The sequence below is a fragment of the Lissotriton helveticus genome, chromosome 10 (genome assembly GCF_964261635.1).
Source record: "Lissotriton helveticus chromosome 10, aLisHel1.1, whole genome shotgun sequence".
Taxonomy (NCBI): domain Eukaryota; kingdom Metazoa; phylum Chordata; class Amphibia; order Caudata; family Salamandridae; genus Lissotriton; species Lissotriton helveticus.
Window position 1 is genome coordinate 1,117,743,297 of NC_136071.1, and position 24,582 is coordinate 1,117,767,878.

The following is a 24,582-nucleotide window of genomic DNA, read 5'->3' on the forward strand; positions in this document are numbered from 1 at the left end:
TTATCCAAAGGAAGTAGTTGAGAAGATCTAGAGCAGACACTCAAACTATCACATGGTGGTGGTTTCTCTAAGTCACCGTAACATTGGGGTACGCCCAGACATGGGTGCTAACGTAAATTATCCTTGAGACATAAGCTGAAGCTTACTTATGAGACCCAAGAAGGTCCAAAACAATCTTGGTTAGCTTGTGTTTCAATGTAGAGGGAACATGGCCTAACAATTTGGATTGGAGTCCTCCTTTGTAGTAGTGTCAAAGTAGAAGCTAAACAAAGGGGAAAAAAACTAAGAAATCAAGTGCTACTCTGAGAAATCCCCAGTGGTAATAAAACTTTGACTGAATCAGTTCTGGTCATCCAGATTTTCCACTGACCAGCACTTCTTCCAAGCTACCCAAACGATTTGCTATAAACCTGCCTACCATCATCTGTTTCAATCATGCAAGCCCTTCTTCATTAAACTACCCTAAACCGATTTATTTTTCTTTCTTTAAGGTCTCCTGCCAACGTTCCACCATTAAGAACTATTCCCTTCACATGAACGTACATACTTCTTCTAAATCAGAACCTTAACTGGAATTTGCAATAGTGTTCTCATTTAACAGTGGAAACAAAGAAGATAATGTGTCTCGCCACCAACACAAATATACAACATATGTTCATTTTGACTTCCTATCACCATAACTTTGATCCCTCTATACTACCACCAAGCACTACTTCACTGACCCAGTCATCAATTCACCACTCCTACAAAGTACAAAACTAGCTTTAGTGTGCAGTTGCATCACACGTTAGAGGTTTCCCATTTAGTGGCTGAACCCTAACACCTTAGTAATTATGCTGTGTTATACTGATCAATGCATGAAATTGTAGTTGATTAATATTATGATCAAGCAAGTGACAATACCTTCTGTGAAAAAATATGATCGAGTCCCATCCTGTCTCACATAAAAGTTTTCTCCAAGCTTGTTTCCAGGTTTAAACCTAAGCATGGCGTGATCATACTGCCCATAGTCTCGGAATAAGACACATCCTCCTGTTTTCAACACCTATTAGAAAACACATACATTTGATCATGCAAGGTGGTAGAATCAGATTTTTTACTTTACTTTATTGCTACACAACACAAAGCAAATGCAAAACTGAGCAGGTAAGGTTGATTCAGTTTATTTGTCACAGTGTGTAATCTCACAACTCAAGCCTCAAGAGGATGCATGGCTAAAGGAAAAGTTACATACCTGCAACATTAGTTTTCATCTTGGTCATCTTTTTCTAGATTACCAGACATCACCAAAGAGGATCTTATTGCGATTTTTAAAGCCTCTGCTACTTTTTTTTTTTTTCCTTTCACGTAGCCTGAAACACCAAAAATGGAGGGTGAAGACTAGGAAATGCTTCTAATGATAACCTATCGCTACATGGGTCCTAAGATCCATTTTCATACTTGCCATGTATCAAGACCAGAACAGATCTGTCTCACAGTATGAATGCAAACATTGAAGGGCCCACTCAGTGAGGAGGGCATGTAGATTGCTGCGTAAGGTAAAAATAGAAAATGCGATGGACAGAATAACATGAAACCAATATAGGAAGAAATCCAAGATGAATGGATTAAAGGTGTTTTACACCAACAACAAAACTGTAACTGGCCTGGTAACTAGGAGAGAACATCACGTTACCTGCAATCAGAGTACAAGTAGTAAAGCAGGGTCTCTTCCAATTGTCTCAATTGTTGTCTAGGTTACCTTGGGCAATGCCGGTAACTTCCCAAATCGAATTAGAAACATGAACAGGCCAGAAACTACATTTCAAACCATCCATAATTACTTAAATCAGGCCACACTGATTTTCAAAAAACTGCTACTCAGCTGCCATAATACCAACCATAATAGCACACAGAAGAATGAAAATGGAGGACAGCAACAATCTTAAATGAAGTACCTATAACAAATAAGGGTTAACCGATTTAATACGACAGAAATAATAGCAACAATCTAAAAAACACTAAAATACAACTCTCCAAGTGTGCGAGGTTTGCTGGCCTGGTACATGTAGTTGTGAAGGAGATATCTTAAAATTAGAGCTTTCATAGAGCACAATGACATTTGAGAGGATTCTAAGGTTGGTTTTCAACCTCATCGTAGCATCAAGTCATTCCTAATAGACGCTTTGATGTCCTCCAGCTCACAGTGTAGGACACCATTGCCAAAGCCCGAATTTTACTCAATCCATTAAGAACATTTGACACTATCAACCATGCCATCCCACCGAGTAGGCGAAGTGACACTAGGTCACTTGCTTGCACCCATTTTAGATGCCTGCTATCAGACAGTCTCTCTTCTTCCCTTTATATGTATATTTGTATGTGGTGTAAATATAATGTGCAAACCCAGTCGAAAGGCAGCGGAGTGCTGTACAGGGTCAATGGCAAAGACAGCCAACATGTGATTGGGGAGGTACCTGGATTCGAAGAGCGAAAGTGGACTGGTTTTGAAGAGTGAAAGTTGACTGTCACCGCATCATAAACTGTTTTTAAAGAGGCATATCATCAGCTTTTTCTTAAAATGGAGCAGGTTTGGGGGCAGCTCTAATGAGGCCGGGTAAAGTTTAAATTAAGCCAGAGTAATTCGTGTAATTGTGGGAATTTCGCATTACGCGTAATTTCCTCATGTTGTGTGATTACGACCCATTCAAATTCATTGTAAAATTCTACCATGTGGGGGAAGAAAGTGAAATGCCTCAAAGCAGGCAGTTGCCTGCGCCACTTATATTTTCCGTTCTACATTTTACCACAAAATGCATCCTTGTACATACATGATATCAAATTATGTGCATTTCTCACATCCTCTAGTCCTAATGGATATGGGGATGTTGTTCCATTACCCGAGTGTATAGATAGAGAAAGCCTGTTGCCTTGTTTTCGCACCTTTATTCTGCACACCCTGTTTGGGCCCATGGAGATCTGCTTTGTCCCATTAAGGCAGTCTCAGATGTATTACCAGAGTATTTTTTCTTTAAAAAAAATATATATATCATACATTCATGTTGGGGCTTTTGGTTAGCAATCTTCATCTATCTGACTGCTAAATTGCCGATCACACTTTCCTGCATGACCACAACATATAGCATGGGCCAATGGGCCAGCTGTTGTTATCAATCAGCTCCACTCTGTGTGAGTGATGTCGCTCTCAAACTATGGCCCCTAGGAAAAGGGAGCTTCTCCAGGGTCGGTAGGGCGGAGAGGGGCTCCTAGTGAGGATCCGTCCTCCCAACTCAAGTACAAATCCAACATAAGTATCCCACTTAGATTAGAGGCAGTTGGGCATTAATCAAAACCTCCCAGGGTACGAACCGCTCAAGCGCGGGAAAGGAAACAATTCCTTTTTGTTAACCCTTTAAGTGCTGCCGTCGGCCAACGGTAGTCACGAGCCCTACCTCCCCAGTGCTGCGCACGACCGTTCGCCGACGGGCCAGCATTCATTATTCGAACGTTCAGCACTGGGCGCTGAACGTTCGACGCTGCGAAGGTGTTAAATAACCCTCACACACTCTAGTAGTATCATGCCTCATCATCGGGTTCACCCTGACTCCTAAAGGTCAGGTTGGGCTCGACCATGTTTCAGGGAGTACTGAAGAGAAAATGGCCAGGGGGTTTAAAGATTAAAAATCCTCCTACGGCTCCAGGTTTCCCTTTATTCGCGGAACCATAGGGGATATTATAAATTGAAACAAAGGGTGGTAGAGGGGTCGCAAGGAAGTAATGGTCCTATGACCCTAGTGCCAACATGTTTCAGTCCTCAAAAAATGGCCAGAATGGGTCCTGGACTTTCTTCAGGGCAAAAATGTTTCCCTCCCTGGTGTTATTTATCTAGGACTCTCCTATTTTTTAGTAGTAGAGGGCAGAAAGCTGCGCTCCTATGAAAAGGTAAGTAGATAACTTATCTCTCATCCTGTTTCGTAATGTTTCATATCCATCTGTAAAAGAAACATATATGGGAATTGTTAAACGCATACTTGTCCCATCCACGCTACACCAATGTCACCCATACTTGCCATTCTAGATGGGTGCTATAGTGTGAATAAAATCTGTGGTTATCACAATCATAACCGAGCCTTAAGGGTCTCAAACGCAAGTAAGGCGTTAACTGGTATGAGGTGGTGATGCCAATTACATCCAACCACCCGACCCATGAAATGAGTGGAATTATACACCGCTTTGCATCACATTCATCATCACCTCACCACTTATACCAAAGTGATGTCACTTTGCCTGTCCACTATAGAGTCATACTCGCATCATGAATAGTACACTTCAGTGCCAGGGCTTGTGGAAAAATATTTCCTTTTATAATGGGTTTAATTTTGGAGAGTGTTGTGTGGGCCAGCAGGTCTACATGCACTGCTATCAGGCTGCTGGCTTGCCTTGAAGAGTGTAGCATCCTGCTCATCCACTATTATTAATATTATTAAGTTCCAACATTGCATCAGCCATCTTGGAATAGCAAAATAAAGTATGCTAAAAAGCATTTCCATCTTGAGGTCTTTAAAAACTTTGCAATTCCTTCAGGCTCAAATGTAGTCAAAGGTGGTTGATGTGCATTTAGAGGTTTACCTTCACTGTAACACGGACGTCTTTTAGTTGAAAGGGCACTTTAGAAAAGTTAGTACACAGATGATACTTCAGGATCGCAGTAACAGATCTGCCTGCTCTACGACTTCAATGACAACCAAAGATTAGATAATAAGGTTTCATTAAACCACATTGAGAAAGTGAGGTTTGCTGCAGAAGGTTGGAAGCTTCACATGCGTTTACTTGGGAGATGACAAAGCTAATCAACGCAGGCAAAGTCTGAAAACAGCGAAGAAATCCTACACCAATCGGCAGTTAGTGTATTTCATTTAAAATTGATCAAATTGGCCCAAATCTCTTGGAAGCACAAGGGTGCAATATTTCTGGTCATTTTCCTAGCTGAGGAGGAAAGCGCACCAATTCCTGGCCCCTTAAATGGCTCTGAATAGGAAGGAGTAAATGCAACCTCTGATGTATCTGCTGCACAAGAGGAAGAATGCAGAGCAATACAAAGCCACATTTTTCATCCATTCTCACTGACAACCGAGGTGACTCCATTCGGCACCAATGACACAGGCTCAGGGTAGACAAAAGTGAAGGTCATTATCAAAATAACTAAGTTCCAGGAGGGACAAGTCAGTGAAGGTCATTATCAAAATAACTAAGTTCCAGGAGGGACAAGTCTTCTGCTGTGTACAGTTGGCATCAGGTGGGGGAATCGGAGGCTCAGATCACTCGAGGCCAAGGTGTAGGTTGGGGTGTAATGGACTGGGAGGTCGTCATAACCCTAGCTCTGCTGATAAACATATTAGCTTTCACAATATGTCATATGATCTTCATGGCAAACCACAGCTGCCCCTTTGACTGTCTTCGTTACAAGGAAACAGCCCAAGGAGGACATCAAAACTGCTCATAATCGGGTAGTCTTTCTAAAACTGAAACCGGCATTGGGAAATGCCCCTATAGTGAAGGCGCTTGACTATTGTCATCTCTTCGAAGTACATATGGATGCTTCTAACTAGGTGTTGGAGCCAATCTATCCCAGTTCAATAGGAAAAGAAGGAGCATCTATTGACTTATCCGATGCGGACTCCATGCATGGAGGTGGAGCTGTGATTAAAAGAGTGCACCGCTATTATCTCAGCCATTAAGAGCTTTAGGATCAACTTTGTTTTGGACTGATTTTATGGTTCAGGCACACCATAAACCCTGCAAGTGACTGATGGCAATGAAAATCCCAAACTTTACAAAAATCCATATCCCGGCAAAGGTTGATGGCACCTTGGAGCACAATCCAATTCTGGCGATACCAAGGAGGGCGCAAACTTGACTCATCAGCCCTGCTCATGCTGGATTTGTTAACAGTCTGAGTAGTACAAGTACTTGACTCATTAGCACAGTTTGTTCCTAGACCTATGCTGGATTCCTTCACTCAGATTCCCCATAAATTCACTCAGACGTGAATGCACGCCTCAGATACCTGGTTGATTACCACCGTTTCGAGGAGTTATTTATTGCATCTACCTCTTTCGTGGACGTACTCTTTCCACTACAGCACTGACCAAACTCTTTGTAACGCGGTCCAGATGAATACCTGAATTACTTAAAGGTTGAAACGCAGTTGACCACTCAGTGCGTCCTTGGGCGTTTTTATGGTTCCTTAAATCAGTTGATTATTTCATGTGTTGTCAATATACTGTTTTTGTAACCAATCCCCAAATCATATCTCGTGTACCATTTTTTCCGCTGCTTCTCACATTGCTTCACGTGTCACTTGTGCTGTTCACTTCTTGCACAAGCACTGATGTGCATATGAATGTGTGGGTTACATCCACATGCAATGTATATAGTGCTGAAATAACAATAGCTCTCTTTACATTTTTTTCAATATAGACTGCTCTATACAATTGTAATTTATGTTTTACACTTTACAAACTTGCCTACAAAGTATTACCTCTTAGACATTGTTGATTGTTACACTTGAACTACCCGGGTCTCGACTTGGGTTATGGGTTATTTATTGTGGTGTTTTCTGTTACCTCGAAGCACAAGGCGCTAATGTGAAACAGGAATAAGAAAGGACCAACTCAAATGGGTTTTCCTGGTAACATGACTGACTCCCTGACATGACAATAGACCATGAAGTTTAGGTGGGTATGGTACAGTGAATGTCTTACCTTTCAAGTCCACAGAGCATGCTTTTCTTGACGTTATAAACAGGGTCTTAGGGATGCACCCAAGTGGTACAAACATGAATAGTCCAGTGTGGCGAGGAAGCTATGGGAAGACTAAAAGCTAGCAGCAGCTCAAGAGAAAGTGCAGTCTATGACTCAGTCAATCATAACCTGGGCTATTCACTCCCCCTTTGTGTATGCAGTGGAGCTTATATAATCTAACATGTTTGCTTGGTTGAGTCACATGTAAAGTGCAAGGAGACCAGGTGACTTATGAGCGAGGTACACTGTGAGGACGCAAAGCATGCACCAAAATATAACACAACATAGGGTAAGGCATTTCTGATTGACCTCTTCCTGGAGCCGACCCTGGTTTTTTGTGCAGGGACCACATAACAGACTCTCCTCATCTTACCTCTGATTGCAATAAATGTGCAGTACGGGCTAAATATAAACGAATGGCCTAAAATAGTTTTGGTGCTTGGCAGTTGTGCATGCAGATCTGAAGGAAGATATTTGATCTAAGTTCCTCTCACATTGCAAAAAGTCCAACAGTTTGGCATTTATTGTATGAAATACCATTAGTGTGATAGAAAAAAGTTTGAAAGAAAACCAATGAGAGTCCCAAAAAAGTTTTTAAACGGTAAAGGCTGCTTACATTTTAAGGTTTCAATATATTTAACTTTAGAAATGGAAAGGAAATGGGCTAAGATGTTGTGAGGGACACGGTAAACAATAGGCAAGCTGATACCCACTTACAGTGTCTATTTACATGGTGCATAATCTAAGCTCTGCCAAAGAATGTCTGTGGAATGCACCCAATTGCTGGAGAAGTGTATTAAGCATGGATAATGTCATCTTCATTTATGATCTTCACAGCCACACCTTGACTTAGACGTTCATAGAGCATACGCAAGGCAGACCCCTGCTGGGTTTCAATGTGCACACGTTTTGGTTTTCCATATCACGAGAACCAGATACAGAACAAACGCACAATAATCCTGCGGGTCTTCATCAAGGAATAAATTCAATCTCTGATGAATCCATAATACAACTCATGATTTCATTTGCAATGCAAGACGCTGATTCAACAAAACAAGGATAATATAATAAATATATTGGGCGTCAACTGTATTCTTGCCTCTGAATGCAATACGATTGTATGCATCTTTCCCCTACAGTGGCCATTACTGCTGTACTTCTATACTGATAATTTTTGTCTATGTTTTTATTTTATGGATTCTAGAAATATTATTTATACTAAATTTTTAGGTCTTATTTGTTCTTATGATTTTAAATAGGAAAATTAAATGTAAAAGAAGAATAGGTGGAAATGTCCTCGTGCCCAAGAAATCAAACGCCATCCTCACCGAGTAGCAAAGAGCTTACTCTTCGTGGAGAGATGTTCCACTGGACATCAGGGGCTGCCTTATAGATGCGGCGCATTTGCCTTCATTGTGCTAGGCGCACCTTTGTAAAGGTGCACCCAGCGCAATGAAGGAAAGTGCGCTGTAATATAATGAATATATTGCCGACTTGATAACTTCCCGAAATCTTGATTTGCTCTTCATTACCGAGACATGGACCAATCCCTCATCAGAGCCTGACCTTCTAGTTGTGGTCCCGGAAGGTTATAATATTCTTAAGCAGGATAGGGTCCGAAAAACTGGTGGTGGAATCGCTGTAATATATCGCAGCCATCTTAAAACCACCATAACACCAGTCCCCCTCACCACCTGTGAAGCATTACATTTCTCCATTGTACTCACTCCTTCCCAACGTCTTAAGGGCATCTTGCTCTATCGTCCTCCAGGAACTAGAACTGAATTCCTATCTTCCTTTATGGACATACTTGAATCTTTTGCTACCGATAACACAACTACCATCTTAGGCGATTTTAATTTTGCTTTAGAAAACTTGGAAGATAAAGACACTAGCAAACTCCTATCTGACTTAGAATCCTTGAGTCTGATGCAACTGGTTCCTTGCAGTACACATGAGGCCGGTCACACACTGGACGGCCTGTTCACCAATGACAAAAACATTAAAATACAAGATATCTTACCATTAGCTTGGACCGATCATCACGCCGTGACATTCGAAATCTTATTAAACTCTCCCATATATACAAATACCATTACCCATTCTGGTATTTTTAAATCATGGAAAGATCTTGATAATAAACTATTTGCTGGAACCCTGCTATCCACTCAATCAGTAACATCTAAGGATGCCAACACTGCTGGTAAAGAATATACCCACTGGCTCACTACAGCCCTAAATAAATCAGTCCCTATAAAATCTATTTCCAAAAACCGTACCCTTCCCTCAGCTCCCTGGTTTACCAACGCCCTTAGACTTCAAAAACAGAAATGTTGAAATCAAGAACGACATTGGAGAAAGGCCTATACCAGCGAGGATAAACTTCTCTATAAAAACGAACTTACAATATACAAAAAAATGATTTTGCAAGAAAAGCGTACATACTACTCTACTCAAATCGAGCAAGCTAAACATTCTAATAAACAACTGTATCAGGTTGTAACCAAACTCTCAAAGCTACCTCCTCAATCATTGCCTATCCCCTCTCAATTGTTCTGCAATGATCTTGCAAGTCTGTTTCACGACAAAGTTAATAACATTTATACCAATTTCTCCAACGAGAAAAAAGATTATTCTTGCTCCTCTCAAATCATTTCCATAAAACCTACCCAGCCCATTTTCGACCAGTTTTCAGCCACCAATATAGACGAGGTTTCCAGGATCATGACTACCATCAAGTCAGGCTCTGCCTACGATCCTGGTCCTCCTCCAATTTTGCTCTCAACAGCTGATATATTAGCTCCCCAACTCACAGAAATCTTTAATTTAATGTTCTCCACAGGGGTCTATCCTGCCATTTGGAAAGATACCCTACTCAAACCCCTTTTAAAAAAATCTCACTTGGACGCTGAAGACCCCAACAATTGTAGGCCTATTGCCAGCTTGACCTATCCAGCAAAATTAGCAGAAAAGCTGATGAATATACAACTATCACAGTACATTGAAGATCACCTCTTATTAGATGACACCCAGTTTGGCTTTCGTAAACACCACAGCACCGAGACAGCACTTATCAAAGCCACAGATGAGATAAGAACAATCTTAGATCAACGCGGGAAGGCAATACTTATCCTGCTCGATCTGTCTGCGGCTTTTGACACGGTCGATCATAACATCTTGATCGACCGTGTCAACGCTATAGGTGTTCGGAACAAGGCCAAAGATCTTCTCACCTCCTTTCTCTCCAACCGCACACAAATGGTGCAATTGGGTAACTTCAGCTCCGCCCGGATGACACTTCCTTGTGGCGTCCCCCAAGGCTCATCCCCAAGTCCTACGCTATTTAATGTCTATGTGACAGATCTAGCCAGGGTTATCAAGGACTTTGGGATGAGCCTAACATCTTACGCAGATGATACCCAATTGATATTAGCAATACAAAATAACAGAGATGAAATCGCGGCTAATTTTCAACAAGGTATGGTGACCATCAGTAACTGGATGACGACCAACTGTCTCAAGTTAAATTCCAACAAGACGGAGGTAATGATCTTTGGAAATCTGTCCCCTAACTGGCCAGGAGCATGGTGGCCTGACGAACTAGGCTCACCGCCCATACCAACTGCTAAAGTAAAAAACCTGGGGGTACTGTTAGATGATAAATTAACATTTGCTGCTCACGCAAACTCCATTGTCTCAACTGCCTTTTACAAACTCAAATCCATCAAAAAGATTCTTCCTTTTCTACCTCCTGATTCAGGTAAAACATTGGTTACGGCTTTTGTTAGGTCAACCCTAGACTACTGTAATGGACTCTTCATCAATGCTCAACAGAATGTCATTCGCAAACTTCAGTCTGTACAAAATGCAGCTGCAAGAATGCTCTCTGGGACCCCAAAATTTAAATCCATTACCCAAGTGATCAAAAAGTACCACTGGCTGGCGGTAAACAACCGAATCAAATTCAAGGCACTTTGTATAGCCTACAAAGCCTCTCGTAAATTAGGGCCCCGCTTTCTTATCAACTCTTTAGCATTCTATGCCCCGAATAGAACACTGCGCTCTATGAATGCCCTGCTGATGAATGTGCCCCGAACTAAAACAGCCTCATGGGGTGACCGCCGTTTCACTGTTGCCACATCTAAACTGTGGAACTCACTTGATATAGATATTAGATCTTGTCCCACCCTTACTCTCTTTAGAAGGAAAATAAAGACCTGGCTTTTTACCCAATAAATCTTCGTCATCTCTCCCTCTGATCTGTCTTTATCCAGCACCGAGACGCCTTTGGGTATTTGCCTGCGCTTAACAAATCTCCTAAATAAATAAATAAATAAACAAGCATTTTCAATGCAATGGTTTCGCCTTTGGAAAAGTTAGAGCTATTGGCATTCTAAATGACAAAATTTGTATTTATGTGTTGGTTTTGAAAACAGATAAATAAATGGCATCGTCATTTACATTGCCATTAGCTTAATCTCTCGCAAATGTGAGACTGGCAGTGCAACACACAATCCTTAGACTGATTTAAAACGTTTCCCACATTGGAATATGTGCTGTGCAGTGCAGCAGACATGCGAAGTTTGAAAAGTTTGGAGGAATAAAAACATTTCGACTATATTGCGCCTTCCTCAAAGCAGCATATTTCTGGTTGTAAGCCCTGTTTACCAATGTTATTAGACATGGCTTTGGAGACAACCCTCACACCCCCGCCCCTCACTCCCTCTCCTCCCCCTAAGCTTGGGTCCAGTAGCATGCCTGATGAGTAGCACATAATCACACGAACCCTTTCCTCAACTGTGTGGTATTTAACTGGTACACTTTCAGAACAGATCCGACTTCCATGCAACATTTAAAAAACATGTCGGCCAATTTACCTCGGTCCCAACACAACTCACTCTTGGCTCTCTTCCTAAGGGATTTCCGTGTTTTGTTGGCAAACCTTAATATGTACTCAATCTTTTGCAGGATGGCGAAGAGTTCACCAGGAACTTAAACGCATGGCATAACCCCAGCACCCTTGGCCACACTCCTCTCGAAAACCTTCTCTAATTTACCCAAGTGTGAGAGATTCGGTCACCCCAAACCAAGTGTCTCTCAGACTTGAAGAGTCTTCTATGAAAGGGGAACGACCCGTCAAGATATCGAAAAAAGCCCTTTGGGTCTGGGCGAGGTACAGGCATGCTCGACCCCCATTGTGAAATGGTGCAAAAATGCCATGATGGTGGTAGATTCTGGTGCCTTGGGAAATGGTACCGGGTGAAGCTCTGATGGAAAAACCCTCTGGCACAAGTGAGCTCGGGCACGACACCATTATGTTGATACTGTGAGGACATGTTAAGGCTTGAAAAAAGAGGAAGAACTAGGATTAGCAAAGCCACTTAATCTGAACAAATGATATTTTAAGAGGAACAAATAATAGAAAGTAAAGGCAGCAAAACATCTCTAGATAAAAGAAATTTGTGAATAAAAGCTATAACAACTCACCCAGTTCCAACTACAGAATATGAAATCTCAAGGAGAAAGTTAAGAGGTTAGCAATGTTCCTGAAGATCTCATAATTCCGATGTAGCTGGTAACTAGATACCAATCTCATCGGAATTAGGAAGCGCTTGCAATGAGGGCATCTGTGTCCAGCCAACCACCTGCGTAAATAAATGCCCCCAATCATCTGCATCAAAAGGCAAAGAATGAAGGGTAGTTAAATACCATCATTCCACAGGTACACCATTTTATTAACATGGTGCTGTCTACGTCCCAGAGTAAAACAGTTTGTGTAAAACATGAAGCTTTCAGCGTACCAGAAACCAAGATATACAGGCTTATTTCATGAACATTTGCGCCTGTATTTTACTCTGAGTATGCCTACTAAAATTGTCTCCCTGCAAGCTTAGTAAATGGTTAATTCTTTGCTCACACCAGGGGGAATCCGAAAGGACACCTTCACAATGTCTAATACATATTTTCTTGCACTAGATGGCTTTTGAGGATTCAAGACAAAGGGCCCCAAAACATGTGCAAAATGTTTAGGGCCCTTCTAATTTTTGATTGCCCTTTTGAAATAACTCATAGTTGAGAATACTAATATCTAAACATAAACTAATTTTAAGGGAAAATAAAAACGGATAGAAAGAAACAAAACAGTCAAATATTTTGAGCATTTACTTGGGTAGAAATGTACCTACAAATTCCCCACTGATTTTCTGCTCTGCTAAAATCTTGATTCAAAGTCATTTCGTGATCATTCTTTGCACCTTACTTTGAAATCAGTAGTATTACCAGCTGAATACAAAAAAAGTACTTACGGCAATCTATCAGGAGCTAAACTAAAACTGTATATTCATGCTAATTGGAACAGACGTGCATCTCTTTACTGACTAAATAAAGCAACAAAGAGTTTTTTCTATGCCAGAAGCTCCACTGCCTCTTATAACACTTTTTTTCTATTTGAGCTAGAGGTTTTCAAATGTTGAATTCTGACCATGATAGATTATTTAACAAACATGAACTATCCATAACTTTATTGAAATTACAGGAGTGGCCCTACGTATAGTGAACAACTTTCGTTACCCTAAAGAACGCACTATTAACACTGACCTCCTGTTCTATAAGCTGACACCTCCTCCTCTAAGATCCTCAAACAGTTTAGCACCTGCTCCTGGAACTAGGGCTGACAATCAACCAAATCTAATCTCATTAATAACTGAGACCATAGGCGGAAACAACTTAGCCATCACTCACTGAACCCCACATCCCTTCTTTCTTAAAATCAAAAAGGAACACAATATGAACAGCCTTTACAATTTGGTTACATTTGATCAAATTTTTCGTACATGCAAGAAACCAACAAGCTTAAAAAAAACATGTGTCAACCAACCCAAAAGGGTCCTGCCCATAAGCCTACGTCTGCACTGTCTCTGGTGTGTGCTTTATTATTGCGTCCCTCCAACCCCCTCATTGCAGAGCAGAAAGCGCTATGTTAGCTAGCATGGTCCGCGCCACAGCACTTTCTTTTATTTTTATTTAAGCCAGGTTTACAAACATTATCAAAACCAAATAGTTTAAAGCTAGTAATACACTGCAAATCGATATGCTACTCCGACTTTTATTTCTGCGTTTACATGTGGATTTAAAAGCCGGTAGATGCAAGGTACAGGCTTTTGGTAAACCCCGTCACTATGGTACTAATAACGTGTTTTATCTTTACCCATTTAGGTAGGCGCTTCAGTGCCTCACAGGGGTAGTACGCGCTATATAAATGCTGCAAAACACTACACTGTAGGAATAAGTGTCTGAATTTGCCTTTACCATACTTGCTTCAAAAACACGCTTTATTGGGTAACATCCATATTTTAGCGGTATGGCATATATAAGTAATAATGTAAATGCAGGTGTGCAAAGTGGAACATGAAATGATCATTTCTGAATGTGGGAGAGGCCATGGTCAAAGGGCTATGATACTCTCTCCTCCATCTACCATGACAATAAATATTACATGCCTTTCTATTTTTTTTCAATGTTTGTTATTCACAAGAATCTAACCCCCGGGTTAAGGTTGTACCAGGCCAAAGTGTAAAGGGGATATGTTGGGGCCATGGTATAACGCACAGTGATGGGCCCTGCAGAATGTGGTCAGGGAACCCTGAAAATCCAATAACACACGGATATCCACGAGTTTTAAACTGAAAGGTGGAGGTGGCAGGGGCTGTAGTGGGCTGCGTTGCAGCCCTGGTTAGAGTGGAGAACAGAGGGAGGCATCGTTTGGAAGGGCCGGAGGATACCTGGGCAGAGGAAGAGGGTGGTGGGTATAGAACGCCACGGAGATAAGTGAGAATCACACAACCTAGGCCTCCCGAGTATGACGCCTGGTGTTTCTGTCCCTAAAGTGGCGCTAGAATGAGCACTGCAAGGCAAGGGCAGCGTTTCTCGATTCCCTTAAGCTCTATTGTGATATACTACAGAGATTCTGCACTGCACGAACAGATGTGTGAAAGTAGGTTTATTAGTACACGTCAATTTTATTGAAAAAGTGATGTAGCCTAAGGGCCAGAGCGGACTTTGGACCCGGAGAACCCGGTTCGATTAATGGCGTCGGCTCAAAATCCTGTGATTCTGGGCCAGTCACTATAATCTTCACATGCCAAAATCAAAACTAAAATAAAATAATAAGATGTGTAATGTAATCAGTGCTCCTGTAAAACGCGCCAATACTCTTGGCCCAAGTTCGTGCTATATAAAACTGCAAGAAATGTTTTTAAAAGTGTGACCAGGGTCTACCTTCAGGGGGTGTTTGGGGTGTTCCACCCCCCCAATCCACTCACCCACATTAAAGTATTTTCTGGTAAGTAGCTGGGCACAGGCGATTTCAGTTGAGATACCCGTTGGCTGTTTACATACACACAGACAAATACGCATACACACACTCTCCCTCTCTCTCCGTTTTGCAAGTGTTCAAACGTTTGCCATTTTATAAAATATTGTGTATTCTTTCTCTCACCTAGTGCCCCCACCTAACCCGTCCTCTCACTTTCCACTGCCCCTCTCACGCACCCTGCTTGTCCTATAATGTATTTTACCATAATATGCCAGCCTGATTGTGGGAACATCTGAATCTTACACTTCTACACACCTCTCCGAAATCTTACTGCCCAAGCTACCCCCCGAGCGTGAAATTCATTTTCCCTCGCATGTCACAGGCACACACGCCCCACAGCTTCACATAACACCACGTGTGCGCCCTGAATGACGATGAGGTGATGAGGGAAAGCGTGGCGACCACTGCACACAGGTGGCTTGTTGTGGCGCGCGGCGGCGGCCTGGCTCGCACGCTACAGAAGCCTTCGGCAGTGGAAGTCTGGGCGGGAACTTTCCACATTCATCATATTTACGTTACGGGTGGGACCGCACCCGAATGACACCGGGGCGGCCACACCCCCCGGCCGCCATGGCAACGGCAAACAAGAAACAGCGCCCAGGAGCAGGCCTGCACACCCCGACGCGGCGAGGCATGCCAGGCGCCCAGAGCGCTTGAATTATTCACCGGCCCCGCTCCGGACAGTGCCCACCTGTGCGGGTCATGCAGCCTGGGAGCGGAGTGTGCAGCTCGCCATCCCCTCACCAGGGGCACACAGCGGTACTGCTCACAGAGCAGGGCAGACCCACCTGCTTCAGTTGAAGCTAGTGATCTGTGGGATTTCAAATAAGATGTGCACCAGGGTAGGCATGGCACAGACTGATTCCGCTTTATTTTTGCCGTGTGGACATAAAAATAACTGGATAAAATAAAAGTGTCCGAGTTTTCATATTATAGAGATGGGACCTCTTTGAGGCAAATTAGTTTGCTCAATTTGTGGCGTTTACGTTATAAAATCAGTGCTATCTCAGAATTCGCTATATTTAATGATTCCTGATCTACGATTTTTTGCTGGTAACTCTATGAAACTCATAAAATGACAAACACTAAATAAGAAGAGTGAGGGAAGTTTAGCAATGGCCCGCTATCTATTTTCTCATTTCCTCCTGGTTATATATCTCGTTTAACAGTGAAGACCTAGTTAAACCAGCATCCTCAAGTTCAAAGAAAAAAAAATGCTAAAAATAAGCAGTTTGAGGCGGACCAGCAAAATAGAAAAAATGGCAAATAAGGTCGGGTGCTTGTGGACGGGATTCCCCGGCGTTGTCGCAGCTTCGCTGAGTAAATATTATGGAGGGACGAGATCCTCTGAGTCAGCGAGAACCGATGCTTTGTTTTGTGTCGGGGCGTGGAAGGGCACTGGGCAAGGAATGCGCAGCGTCCTTTCGGCCTCACAGCTGTATGCATTATCCATGCGTTATTAACTCAAACCCTCACACTGACGTGTGAGCGAGGACGTTCCAGTCACAGCAGACTTTTTCAGGGGAAAGTTTACATTTACATTTACAAGGTCTACAAGTGCTGTGGTGTGTTGAAGGGTGATTCGTGCCTAACCTGAAGGAGCTAAATCAGAAGGGCCAAGAGGGCTAGCATGGCACAGCTGTTACAACAACCGGGGCCATATTACACAGTGTGCCCCATGGGCACATTGGGCGTTTGCGCCTGCTTTGCTTTTCAGGGGAAAGCGTGATTGACAGCCTCTGTCTCCCAATGGCTAGCCTCCATTTATGGAGCTAACCAATGGGAGACAGAGGCGGAACCAAAGCCCATATGTAGGATCATGAGATTTCGCCCTGGGCGGAGCAACTGCTACGCAGTTGCAACGCCAGGGCGAAACCTAATAAATGTACTGCCCCAGGGCAGTTGCAAACTTGCCCTGCCCTGAGGGTAGCACATTCATGTGAAAACCGGACCGGATGCAAGCAACCACTCTGTTTTCACAGTGCAGGCGGCAACCCACTTGCACTTCTAATGGGGTTTAGAGATCTCCTTGCAGGCAGGTGCATTCAGTGAGTGCAGTCAGTGACTGCACCCGCCTGCAAACGTATGGCTGGAGGTCCATGGGACCAATTTTTCCCCCTCCAAAGGGCTTCTTCTCAGGAGCTGCACTGACAGTGTGCCACCTTTTAAATGGCGCACTATCAGTGCACCTCCTGAGGGCTTCTTTGCCTCTGCGCCCGTGTCGGTAATACGGCGCAGGGGCAAGGGGATGCCATTATTTGCATGGGGCACAGCCCCATCCAAACGAGGGGACACCACCTTGAAGATAGCGCTGTATGTGGGTCAGCGCTATCGGTATTACAGAAGGGGCTGCACGAGTGACTGCGGACCCTTCTGTAATACCAAAGTGCCCCAGGATGAGCGCAAAGCAGGCGCAAACGCCCAATGTGCCCATGGGGCACACTGTGTAATATGGCCCCGGTTGTTGTAACAGCTGTGCCATGCTAGCCCTCTTGGCCCTTCTGATTTAGCTCCTTCAGGTTAGGCACGAATCACCCTTCAACACACCACAGCACTTGTAGACCTTGTAAATGTAAATGTAAATTGATACTTGTATAGCGCACTACTCACCCGCAAGGGTCTCAAGGCGCTTGTACGAATACCGCTGTGGAACCCATCCTGGCTTTCCCTGTGAGGTGTCCACTCCTGGGCACCCTCAAGGTGGAGGCCAGGCATCCTTAGCGTTGTGGGGGCCGTTGTGGAGATTAAGCAAGCTATTGCCCAGAGTTGCAGAGTGGGACTCCATGATTGGAATAGGCACCGAGGCGAGAATTATCAGGTCCGTGGAATTTTGAGCCCAAGACCCGCCGAGGCGGGGAATTGAACCCTGGTCCCAGGCTAGACCTCTGCATCAGGGTCTGCCGCTCTAACCATTGAGCCACACTTCGGGTCAAAGCATTCTGTATGGAGGTTAAGATACGATACTTGGGTGCAGCTTGGAAAAAAAAGCATTAAAAGGGGTCTGAGATAGTGAAAAATGTACAGATAAGAGAATACTAAGTGCTGCTCATGTAACGATGCAAGCCAGGGAAGGTGTAACAAGGAAAGCTTTGACAGTCAGGAGTAAATTATGTGTGCCAATTGCAGGACCGTACTCATGTTCTGTCATCCTTTGCACACATCGGGAGAGAACATTAATTAAACTTCCTTAAGTCCATCAAAAAATGCTCAATGTCAGTTTGTTCCAAAGGAATACAATAAATGTGACCTGCACGCAATATAATAGTACTTCTTCTATTTGACTTGATCAGTCCTTTCTCGTATAAATTTCCAAAACTGTACTTAATACTTTTCGCCTTGATAGGCTGTACATCTCACAATGTTCTTACGATAGGGAAACATCATTTTCAACGAAGGCATTACTACGCGAGACGTTTACTACGAGGCACTTACCACGCAAACGTCTTTACCACGCGTATGCCTTCAACGATCGTCTTTACCACGTAAGAAACGTCCTGGTCAACAATCCTACGTTCTGCGTGTACTAAAAAGAAAAGTCCTTTTTTTATTTTGATAGGTGTTTTCATGCATAAATTAAATACGTGATAAGTAGTAAAGGGGTGGGTGTAAAAATAAAAAAATAAAAAAGGGGGGCTGGGGGGGGGTCTCCCCCCCAAAAAAAATCAAAAAAAAACTTTTAAAAAGGGGGGCTGGGGGGGGTCTCCCCCCCAAACAAATATTAAAAATCATTAATGATTCTACATTATAAAACAATTATAATAGATAAATGAATGTGTAAATAAAACGTGTATTACTAATTAACAAATGATGTTATTTGTCGAAATATTCAGCCATCTTGCTTGAGGGTCAGTGAAAGTGAAAAAAGACAAACAATGTCACTAGTGAAGACGTATTTTTTTTGCCTATCAGTTTCATTATGTTTATTTAAGGGTTTTTTGGGCATAATCGACGCTGGATGAATACTCACGTATTTATGCGTGGTAAAATGCTGCGTTCTATTTTTCAGCGTGGTAAAGACTCTAGCGATGTAAAATACGCGTGGTAAAGCCATGCGTTGTATTTGATATCGTGGTAACGTCATATATTCCTTACGATATATATTGATTTCAAAGATGGATTCATTCTTCTGAACATACATCTTGATTCTTTGCCTCTGTGCCGCTTGGAATGTTGTGATCCCCATGGCAGGGACTCTCCCTCGTACTTCAGCTCATCAATAATATTTCTTCCACTTTTTTTTTTTTAAATCTATAGTTTCAGGGTATTTTCAGGTTAGGTTACAAATGTTCCTACACAAGTGTTTTTAATCGCTTATGTCCAGGGTACTGGCTTTTGTTTGTCTCCAAGACTACTGACTGGACATGTTTTTATTGTGAAAGAAAAATAGCACTCTGAAATAGTATTTATCAAGTAGTATCCTAGCTTTGTTTCTACTTAAAAATACCAAATTTCAGAAGACATTAAAAAAAATATGAATCAATTATGAAATCTTAATATGAAACTATACAAGATAAAATGTATAAAGTGGAGCTTGACACAACTGACCCTAACACACGTTCATTTGTACATGCAACATATCAGTGGGAGTAGCCACAACTTTGGGCTAAATGTCAGGAAGCAACCTGGACTGAAAAGAAAAAAGGAAGAAGAAAAAAAGATACTTTAAAGAGCAACAGGCGTTGGCACGAGAGGGGCAAATCTTACATCACCAAATTGAAAGTCTGGGGAAGCAAACTGGCACTGGAAGTCAAAGCCATTGGCAGCAGAATTAAAACCAGTTACTCAGTCGCTCTGCTATCGATACCTAGTCTGCTGCGCTGCAGTGCATGCACGTTTGCCCCAGCCTGCCTTCTCTCAGGAAATAGTGCATTACTACCCAATTTGGCATGAATAATAAAATACAAAGAAACCTAAATAAGTATTCAATTGTACTTTACCTTATAAACATTTTGTAGCACATGTTGCATTTTGTCAGGGTGAATGGCAGAAAGGACGAATATTAATGTGACGACATCTACGCAGTCTGCGGGGACACTGTCCAGAAGATCATCTTTGGTCAGATCACATTGGAAGACTTTACATCTCTCTGGATCATACAAAGGATTTTGCTAAGAGAGAGAAATATAAATAGTGCAACAATTAATAAACAAATCACTCACAGAGACAGTGTTCAGAGTAGGTAGGGTTAGCTTCTTAAACGGGAGACAACTGATCTTACACTCTGCCTTGATGCCCACCAAGTTCATCTTCTGGAATGGTTATATTGCTTAAATTAGTTTATTTACTAACTCAGTAAATGTTGGTGAATGGAAGCTACATACTTCCTCCAGCCCTATTCTGCTTGACTATCATGAATCCAGATTAGGTATCCCAGTTCATTGCTGGTTGGCAGCAAGAACATTACCTTGTTCTGAGCCTACTCTTTAGCCAACAGACAGCATTATGTTGGCTGTGATCCCTGCAAGCTACTACAGTATCAAGGACAAATTATCAACTAAGAACAAACCACTCGAGTGATCAGGAAAGGTCTCTTTAAGATGTCTTGACAGAGTCCATGGTAAAAAATAACTTCAATGCTTATTCTTCAACTGGATAGGAAGCATGCTAGAAACCAGATGCCCATGCTACAACAAGATAGGATGCGCGCTAATACTACCATATGTAGGCATCACTGTTGCAGTCCTTTTGGGATCACAATTTCCAATGATTTCCCAAATATGGTCTAAAAATCTTAACAAAGAAGTGCTGCACGCTTAGGTCACTCCTTCGTTAAACAACTTGTATATACAAATCTTTTTATTTTATTTTATGATTTACATTTCAATAACCACTGCATAATAGATTATATAAGATAATTCAAATGATCGAGGCACAATTTAGATTACAAATATTATTAACTTGCAACATTCACTAAATTGTAGGAAATGTTGCTGCTCCCTTACTGTTTTGATTTTGGTAGTCACACGTCAGTCAATCTATCATCATTATCCCTCTGGTGACAGAGACCACGTTTAGGCCAGATGAACAATTATTTATAAAACGCAAACTATCACCAGAGGGTATGATAGTACAAGAACAATCACCTTACAGAAATGAGAAGAGACAAAGAAAACAAACCAACTAGATTATAAATTAACAGAACAGTTCTGCTTATTCTTTTTGCAGAAGTGTGTATAAGTTGAGATTTGTCAGAGATGGACAGGGAGAGCATTTCATAATATCGGGCCCAGACCTTAAAGAATCCCCCTCCAGAACAGCCTTTGTTGTAAAATGGAGACTTAACTAGCAGGAGAAAATTCAACCCAAGAGTTCCAAGTAGGATATGATCAGGGTCGGACTGGCTACCGAGCGATTTTTGCTGGGGTGGCAGGGTGGGGTCTAGGTTCACTGCGGAGGGGCCGACTTGGTTGCTTGGGTGCTGCAGGCGCTTCTAAATGAACAATGCAAAACAAATAGCTTTGAAGTTTACTTTTTAAAACATTTGTTTTGCATTGTTTATTAAGGAACGCCTGGTAGCCATTCTGGCCCTGGATATGTGGCAAGAGAAGGTTGAACAGTAACTTAGAGACAGGGCAATAATAGAATCACTGCACCATCATAATACTTCATAAATTGTAGACCATGCTTGAAAGGAAGCCAATACAGAGAGTTGTGTTTTGTTGAATAGGGATCTTCTATGAGAAACCACTAGATGACCTGTATCACAATACTGATGCATCTCTTCAATTTTCTAGTTTGTATCTCTGGAGGTCTGTGGTAAACTGCACTGCCATTATTAAGGTGACCCATGACCATAGAACTGAAAACTGAAGTGCACTTCCCCCGAGAAAGAAAAAGGAATATCTTGTTGCAGTTGCAAAGAAGCATGAAAGACGTGGATCACACTTGAGGGATCTGGTAGTCAAAGGTCAAACTTGATCAAATCAGTCTGCAGGATTTTGGCTTTGGATGCCAGGACAGAAAAACCCACTAAAAAGGATATCCATAACCTGTCTTACCAGACAGAACAATATTCACCTCTCGTAAGGATGTCTTTCACATTCCCAGTCAGTTTTGAAGACATCCATTTCTATACCTCAGCAAGATAATCATGAAGACACGCAATCTCATCCAAGGCTGGAAGACAAACCACCCAAGACATTATGTATATTGTGCATAAAACAGAGCATGAAAGTCGAATGCTGAGCTCAGTCCTCCTAGCAGATGATCATCGATGTTCAACAGGAGGTAATGCAGCACAATTGTCATTTTGGGTCAGTGAAAAAGAGGAAGGACCACCCACCCGTGTGAAACTGATGGAAAAGACCAACGTTGTAAATGTATTGCGACTTATATAGCGCACGTATCACCCGAAGGTATCAAGGCGCTTGCTTAGGGAACCCGTCCTGGTATTCCCCTGTGAGATACCCCGGCAGGGTATCCACAAGGTGAAAGCCAGGCATCCCGCCGCGAGGGGCCGTAGTGGAGATTAAGCAAGCTATTGCCCAGAGTCGCAGAGTGTGACCCCGTGAGTCGAGTAGGCACCGGAGCGAGAATTGTCGAGTCCGTGGAATTTTTGAGCCCCAGACCCGCCAAGGCGGGGAATCGAACCCTGGTCCACGGCCGATCTCAGCTTCCGGGTCTGCCGCCTCTAACCACTGAGCCACGCTTCTCCACTGGCTCCATAGCAGACCAACTCCTGCTAGTCAGTTCATTAAGATTGAATGGCTGGCTGCCAAAAGATTTAGCAGCAGCAGACCAGCAGGAGAATGAGACCTACTATTTCTATGCATGTTGAGGGTGGCTCCAAACACTGCCTCTCTGCTGTGCCCTGCTTAAGGACCTGCCTGCAGTCCGTCGCTCCAAGATCTCGAGGGTGAAAGGAATTAAGCCAAATGCTGCTCCATGATTTCAGAAACCCTGACAAAGTTATCGGCCTACAGTTTTTCAGGTCTCCTTATTGGAGGTCGACTAGAAGTGGGGTGATGATACCTTTCTCACAAAGTCTAGCAACAAGACCACAGCAAACAAAGCACTAATGGACTCACACTAGGTCAAAGGACTGCAGAGTGGAAATTGGGCACGGGTCATTGAAGGATTTGAGGCTTGACAGAGCACAACTTCTGCACATCAGAGAAAGCTAGTGTGCTTCCCCCAGAAGTGTCTAACTGGGAGAAAGATTCGACCTGTTCAGCAGGTCTGAATATTTTGATTTCCTCAAATTCTCACAATCTTATTTGAAAAAGTGTTAACTACCACTAGCAGTTAAGAGGCAGGTTCCCAGACATGGAAAGGCGAGTTGTAATTAAAAGGCACCCATAGTTACTTGAAGGCTGACTTTTAATGTCCGAGTTGGCTGCTGCTAAAGAAGCAAAGTTCCTCAGAGTAGTCCCTTCTCCTCCTTTTGGCAAGACGAATCTTTGTTAACTCAGGGGTAAAGCAGTGGTTGCAAGCCAAGGAGTTTGCATAACAACAATCAGATTATGCTATCAAACATCCACATACCCAAACAATAAACCTCACAGAAGACTAACATAATAGCAAACCCCAACACAACAAAACATCACCATCAAAGCACACCAACACAAAACATAACTATGTAAAACGATACAGCTCCACAATAACAATACAACAACAAAAAACACATCAAGAACATCACAACAACACAATTATGTGCATTTAAAATGACAAATTAGGGAGGTCTTTTAACGATCTTGTGCTATTTTAATGCCTTACAGATATTTATGTTGTTTGTATTTGCCCCATTTTAAGGATTGCCATTGTAGTATATTGGTTAAAAGAGAACTATGCCGTTGTGCCTGGTTTAAAAATAAATTAACTAAAAATGTACTACTGTGTGAAAGGTTTCAAGAGGCGTCCGAGGCTGGCAAGGAATGGTCATAACATAATGTAAAAAAGTTTTCATGAACAGCCAGTTGTTGCGCCTTTTGGGTGTGCTAGTAGGGATCATTACTAGACTGAACATAAATCACAGTATGTGATAAGGTTGTAAAAGGTATGGGGGTCTGGAACTATGATCATTAAAAACCAAACTCACAGTGTTACGGGACCAACCAATTTCATAGCATTGAGCCCAAGAAAGGGAGAGGCATTAATTAGTGTGTAGAATGCTGCTATTCTATGGAGATTCAGTGATCTTGGACAACTGAACGCTGTGTAGCTCTTACTCAATTAAAGCTTTCTACCTAATCAATACCTAATTTCCATGGAATTACTGAAACTTATCAGTTGTAAGCAAATTAGAGGGAAAATATAACTAATACATTTAACTTATGTTTATTTATTTATTATTATATTATTGTTTTGAAAACATGATAATTAATTTCAGGCCTGCCCTTATATATTTCTACATCCGTCCTTCCTTAGGAAAGGATTTCTGGAGTACTGCCCACCGAGGAGTTTTCGTACCACATCTAATTTATTGAT

The 24,582-nt window shown here is 42.3% G+C and overlaps 1 protein-coding gene across 1 annotated transcript in view; it reads right to left on the bottom strand.

Annotated features, from left to right (window-relative positions):
- METTL6 (methyltransferase 6, tRNA N3-cytidine) overlaps positions 1-24,582 on the bottom strand; it is a 120,651-nt gene that overhangs the window by 9,744 nt on the left and 86,325 nt on the right. Inside the window, exons 4-5 of the mRNA XM_078664441.1 lie at positions 20,094-20,264; positions 904-1,045 (exon numbers count right to left, since the gene is read on the bottom strand). Of these exons, the coding sequence (XP_078520567.1) occupies positions 904-1,045; positions 20,094-20,264 (313 nt within the window). The remainder of the gene's footprint in view (positions 1-903; positions 1,046-20,093; positions 20,265-24,582) is intronic.